This window comes from Tachysurus vachellii, chromosome 11 (genome assembly GCF_030014155.1).
Source record: "Tachysurus vachellii isolate PV-2020 chromosome 11, HZAU_Pvac_v1, whole genome shotgun sequence".
NCBI lineage: Eukaryota > Metazoa > Chordata > Actinopteri > Siluriformes > Bagridae > Tachysurus > Tachysurus vachellii.
This window is the reverse complement of record NC_083470.1, coordinates 24,378,429-24,385,121: the sequence shown is the minus strand read 5'-3', so window position 1 is coordinate 24,385,121 and position 6,693 is coordinate 24,378,429. Positions and strand designations below refer to the sequence as shown.

The 6,693-nt window shown below is 44.2% G+C and overlaps 1 protein-coding gene across 1 annotated transcript in view; it reads right to left on the bottom strand.

The window, feature by feature from the left end:
* The window catches only part of fzd10 (frizzled class receptor 10), a 3,064-nt gene extending 806 nt beyond the window's left edge, over window positions 1-2,258 (bottom strand). Inside the window, exon 1 of the mRNA XM_060882012.1 lies at window positions 1-2,258. This exon is cut by the window's left edge and continues 806 nt beyond it. Within this exon, the coding sequence (XP_060737995.1) occupies window positions 1-1,704 (1,704 nt within the window). The 5' untranslated portion in view covers window positions 1,705-2,258.
* Between the last annotated feature and the right edge of the window lie 4,435 nt (window positions 2,259-6,693).

The window sequence follows — 6,693 nt, the reverse complement described above, 5'->3', positions numbered from 1 at the left end:
CAGTGCAGGGTGAGGTTTCAGGTAAGGCCGGCTGCCTGTGAACACACACGCTGCCTTCCTCCTCGCCCTCTTCCTCAGTTTGCGGCTGAAGACGTTCTGCCAGGACTGCAAAGTCTTGGAAGTCCAGATCCACATACCGCTAGTGATGCCCACCACCAGCAGCATAAATATCTTCACCATGAATATCTCAACAGCTGGGATGGAGCTCTTCATGGTGCACTCTTCTCCGCTCCCGTTCACGCCTTCCATGCACCGTTGCTCTCCTGCCAGAACTTTCCAATAGTCCATGTTGAGCCGTTCGTAGAAGTAGCAAGCGATGACACAGGTGGCAGGAACGGTGTAGAGGACAGAAAACACCCCGATACGCACCATCAGCTTCTCCAGTTTGTCAGTGTTCTCCCCTTCTGTTTTCATAACCTTGCGAATGTGAAAGAGAGCAACAAAGCCAGAGAGCAAAAACGAGGTGCCTATGATGAGGTAGCATGACAGAGGGATTAGGACAAAGCCAGTCATAGCCTTGACATCCATGCTGCCTACATAACAAATGCCTGTCAGTTCATCGCCTGCCACTTTTCTCATAACTAGAATCATGATGGTCTTTATAGCTGGAATAGCCCACGCTGCCAGGTGGAAATAGCTGCTGTTTGCTTCAATAGCCTCGTGTCCCCATTTCTTCCCAGCTGCCAGGAACCAGGTGAGAGTCAAAATCACCCACCAGAGGGAGCTAGCCATGCCAAAATAGTAGAGAATGAGGAAGACTATAGTGCAACCTGTGCTCTCCAAGCCTTCCTGGATGATGTACTGGACACCGCTGTCACGGTCACAGGCCACACTTTCAGCCCCAACAAACAGACGAATGAGGTAGCCTACAGAATAGACGCAGTAGGACATAGAGAGGAAGATGATAGGGCGTTCGGGGTACTTGAACCGCTGTGGGTCAATGAGAAAGGTGAGGACAGTGAAGGCGCTTGAGACAAAGCAAAGGATGGACCAGATGGCTATCCAGACCAGAGAGAAGCGCTTGTCTTCCTGGCTCCAGTATACGTCCACTTTGGGGTAACACTTTGGGGCGCATGACTCGCTCTTCTGCACATAGTGGAACTTCCCAGGGTTCCCGCATGTGTCCTTCCCCATTCTCTCCTTAATGGGTAGATCCTGGTTGTTCCCATGTCGAGGAGGGCGCGAGTCGGGAGGCTGGGTGTGAGATCCTTTTAAAGACGTGTCGTCGCTGCCATTGTTGGGGGCCTCCATGCAGAGGAAGTTGGGGTCGTTCTTATTAGGCAGCCTGGAGCAGTCCAGCGAATCGGGCCAGTGAAAATTAAACTGCTCCATAATGGGGGAACACTTCTGCCTCGCTTGCTCGCACATGACTCGGCAGGCTGGGATCGGTGTGGAGACCTGCTCCGTGCACATGGGGGCATAGAGTGAGCAAAGGAAAAACTTGAGGTGACTGTGGCAGCCGAACTCGATCAGCGGCACAAATTCGTGAAGCTTTATGGAAGCCTCTAACTGATCCTCGTGCCCCATCAAGTTAGGCATAACTGTCAAGTTGTACCCAATGTCCTTGCAGAGCGGGATCGAGATCTCCTGGCATCTGCCTTCTCCGGGTCGGTCTGGGTCTATGGAGCTGATCGCAGAGCACAAGCCAGCCGTGAAAAGCAGCAGCAAGCTGAGAAGACTCCATTCAAATGTGGAGTAAAACATTTTTTTCCCACACTGCGTTATCTCATGTAGTACATGGAGTAATGATACAGATGTTTGCCTTTCAAAACAGCATGTATTTCTTTCGGCGAGCGAATGAGCTGCAGGACAGGTTAATTGAGTTGCAAATTCGACTCACTGAAAATTGAACGACGGCACTTCTGGACAACTACGTACACCGTACAGTAAATCCTGGAGAAGTTAAGACGTATGCGACGTACTCCACGGAGAACATTTCAGAACATCTCTGACAGAAACCTCACTTCCACGAAGAGGAGCGCCGACACGAGAGCAGAAGAAAAATCCGTCCATTCCCGTAGAATACAGACGCATGCACAGAATATGTTTTTGATTGAAATGAAATCCAGAGATTGAGTCCTGTGAGGCAGTGAGAAGACTCTGCCCTTGCTTTAAAAAGTTCTGATACTTTTTTCCAGCGTCAGGATGGAATTCTGTCATCTATATTCCTTGGAATCCTTAAGTTAAGTCCTTAGAGGAGGGAGAAAGTGAGACTCCGGACACTCAGCAGCAGCTCCGTGTGAGAGCTTGACGACAGAGTGAGCTGGAGTGTGTGAGTCTAACCTGCTAAAGATCCGCCTTCAAACACAACCTCTTTGCATAAGAAAGCCTAAACTGACACGGTGATTATATCCCCCACTAAACCCCATGGAACAGTCTGTAGGAGGTTTTAAAGTCTAACCAACATTTCTGGAGATCATAGCGAAGTTCTCACACACCATTTGTTGCTGTTTTGTCCCTGAATAAACTTTTTCACTTTTTTTTTTTTTACGCGGGGTGTTTAGAAAACGTCACAAATTTTTTTTAATTTATTAATTTCTTTTTTTTTTCGTTGATTTTTTTTCTTGTTATTGGCGCGAATTTTCGTCCCCACAGACATCCGATGCCGTGTTTTTTTTTTTTTTTTTTTTTTTTTAGTTCTTTCTTTACAACCGGCGATTTTCACGGTTTGGACTATTGTGAGAGAAAAGGAGGAAGAAGAAGAGAGGAAAAAAAAGGAGGAGAGTGTTTTATGCCCTCGGATTCGCCTCACATTTTATTGTCTGACGGAACCAAGCTGGTTTAGGGGTAGTATTGGTGGTGGTGAGGGGGGGTGGGGGGTGAGGGGGGTGGGGGGTAATTTTACTAGTAATATAACAGGAGAGCCAAAGTGCTTCATAGGAATTCATACGAAATGAAGAGAGAGAGAGAGAGAGAGAATGAGAGAGAGAGTGAGAGAGAATGAGAGAGATAGAGAATGAGAGAGAGAGAGAGAGAGAATAAGAGAGAGAGAGAATGAAAATAAACATTAAAACAATGCATTAAAGGGCAGGTATATGTGATGTAATCTTTCCTTAAACTTATTCTACTTATAATACTGATTACTGTAATAACTTGAGAGAATGAGAGAGAGAGAGAGATAGAGAGAGAGAGTGAGAGAGAATGAGAGAGATAGAGAATGAGAGAGAGAGAGAATAAGAGAGAGAGAATGAGAGAGAAAGAGTGAGAGAGAGAGAGAATAAGAGAGAGAGAATGAGAGAGAAAGAGTGAGAGAGAGAGAGAATGAGAGAGAGAGAAAGAGAGAGGGAGAGAGAGAATGAAAGTAAACATTAAAACAATGCATTAAAGGGCAGGTATATGTGATGTAATCTTTCCTTAAACGTATTCTATTTATAATACTGATTAATAACTTGAGAGAGAGAGGGGGAGAGAGAGAGAGAGAGAGAGAGAGAGAGAGGGAGAGAGAGAGAGAGAGAGAAAATGAGTGAGATTTTGGATAAACTAACTTGTAGCTTGATTAATCATGATGTATTTTGTCATATGAGGTATAAATACTTACTGAATAGAAAAGGATTAAGGAGGATGGGAGAGAGAGAAAGAAAGAGAGATAAAAGTAGTAATACATATGAAAGAAGTTAGGCTAAGAAAAGACAGATATTGTAGAACTTCACTCATGTCCTCGGTGAATACGAACTTCACATGACTTTATACTCAGCGTGTATCATCGCTGTCTCACAGTACCAGTGTCTCTGGGTCCATCCTGAGCTCAGGTTTCTTTCAGTGTACGCTTTCATGTTCCTGTATTATTGCCGTCACAACGACTTTGTAAAATATGACCATATCTTGTGCCGTATCTTGTATCTTGTGGCTCAGGTGGTTAAGGCTCTGGGTTGTTGATTGAAGGCTCGGGGTTCAAGCTCCAGCACTGCCAAGCTGCCACTGTTGGGCCCTTGAGCAAGGCCCTTCACCCTCACTGTTCCAGGGGCGCTGTATCATGTCTGACCCTGTCCTCCGACCCCAACCTTTAAAACTCGGGATATGTGAGGAAAGAATTTCACTCTGCTGTAATCTACAGTATATATGACAAAATAAAGGCTTCTATATTCCATTCACCTACTGTACAGTCAGGTCCATAAATATTGGGACATCGACACAATTCTAACATTTTTGGCTCTATACACCACCACAATGGATCTGCACCACAGTGCAGATGGACAATGACTCAAAGCATACTGCAAAAGCAACCAAAGAGTTTTTTAAGGGAAAAAAGTGGAATGTTATGCAATGGCCAAGTCAATCACCTGACCTGAATCCGATTGAGCATGCATTTCACTTGCTGAAGAAAAAACTGAAGGGAAAATGCCCCAAGAACAAGCAGGAACTGAAGACAGTTGCAGTAGAGGCCTGGCAGAGCATCACCAGGGATGAAACCCAGCGTCTGGTGATGTCTATGCGTTTCAGACTTCAGGCTGTAATTGACTGTAAAGGATTTGCAACCAAGTATTAAAAAAAGTGAAAGTTTGATTTATGATTATTATTCTGTCCCATTACTTTTGGTCCCTTAACAAGTGGGAGGCACATATGCAAACTGTTGTAATTCCTACACCGTTCACCTCATTTGGATGTAAATGCCCTCACATTAAAGCTGACAGTCTGCAGTTAAAGCACAACTTGTTCGTTTCATTTCAAATCCATTGTGGTGGTGTATAGAACCAAAAATGTTAGAATTGTGTCGATGTCCCAATATTTATGGACCTGACTGTAAATGAATACTAAATCAGTACAAGCGAGAGGTTCACATTTCCATCTTAGCGTTTTTATCCTAGTCTCGAACGTAAAAGAATAATTAGCATGAATGAAAAAAATGTAAATGTAAATTTCTATTCTCTCTAATAGCGTCTGCTAACAGTAGACGTTTGTTCTGTATTGAATCACTGGCTTTGAGCGGTCAAACGAATGAATTAGTAAAATCGTGCCCTTTTCGGTCGTACGGCGCACGGCCTCTTGACGAGGCGCAGGCGTGGCGTTACGTAGGAGACCTTTTTAACCTAGTCATCGTAAATTCTCACTGGAGGAAAAGACAAAGACAAAGAGCTTATTTTAGTCTAGTTCGAGTCGATTCATCCGTGTTCCGTGCTGGTTTTGGGGCATCTGCATGCTAGGGCTGATAAGCTGCAGTCAGAGTTAACCCTTCGAAGGATGCGCTCTCTAATGATTCCTGAAATTCGGGTGTGTTTGCGAGGCGTGATCTAACCAGCTCTCCTCTAACCGTACACACACCTCTACGATACTTCTTCCTTTATAAACGAAATCATTCTACCCAACGTTAACCTTCTACCTTCTTACATGCTGTGCAAGTGACATGATGACAAAAGAGGGATTCTAAAGTTTTGGCACGCGTAACAATCCAACCCAGAGGAAGCGAATAATAAAAAAAATTAATTCGCCCAGTGATGATGGAGACGTTTGGCAACAACATGAGCACCGCGGTGTGTCTTTGGAAAAAAGATGAATTTCTCAAGGTGGTTTGTGATGATGATGTGTTACATGTCACCGGTTCCCACGAGCCACAGAACAAATCGAAGTCGTGTTATATCACAGGAATCAAATGACAGAACGGATAAAAGTCCCATTTGATATGTAAAGGAAAATACGTTTTTTTTTTTCATTCTGCAAATCTGGACGCACTGAACAGCAAAAAAATTAAAATAAATAAAAAACGCTCCGGGGGGCCACGGTGGCTTAGTGGTTAGCACGTTCGCCTCACACCTCCAGGGTTGGGGGTTTGATTCCCGCCTCCACCTTGAGGCGTTTGTATGTTCTCCCCGTGCCTCGGGGGTTTCCCCCGGGTACTCCGGTTTCCTCCCCCGGTCCAAAGACATGCATGGTAGGTTGATTGGTATCTCTGGAAAATTGTCCGTAGTGTGTGAGTGCGTGAGTGAATGAGAGTGTGTGTGTGTGCCCTGTGATGGGTTGGCACTCCGTCCAGGGTGTATCCTGCCTTGATGCCCGATGACGCCTGAGATAGGCACAGGCTCCTCGTGACCCGAGGTAGTTCAGATAAGCGGTAGTGAATGAGTGAGAGACAAAAAACGCTCCTTAACATTAAACAAAGCGTTGTGTGGAATTTCACACGTGGAGCCCGTGGAGTGTTGTTTGATACGAGGAGGCGCACTGTTTACACCAGGAACCCAATAGACAAACCTTCAGCCTTCGTCCAGCAGGTTTTTTTAGACCTCGACTCTTTATTAAACTACACGTTAATGTCTCTTAGCTCCAAATTCGGTGCAATTTTATTTTATTGCTGCATTTTTTAGTTTTTGAAAACAAACATTTCAAGCTTAAAAATACTGGCACCCCATGTGAAAGCTGAAATAAACGGCCTTTGTTTATAACAAAAAAAATATATAAATATGACAGAATTGTAACTTTTAATTGAAGCTCATTTACTCTACTAAAAACAAAAGCAGCACAATCCCAGTTACTGGCATCACTTGTGAAGCATTGAAGTGTTTATTTATTTATTTATTTATTTAAGATCAACGAAATGTTTAAAAGCTTTTAAGAGCTCTATCGTGACTTCCTGTTCGTCTGAGACGAGACAGAAGCGTTTATAGCGACGACAGAAAAACGTCACGGTTTCAAGTTCGGATGAAAGAAAAACAAGAATTTTGTCTTTCACGTGATTGTTTACTAATTAACGTGCAGAACATT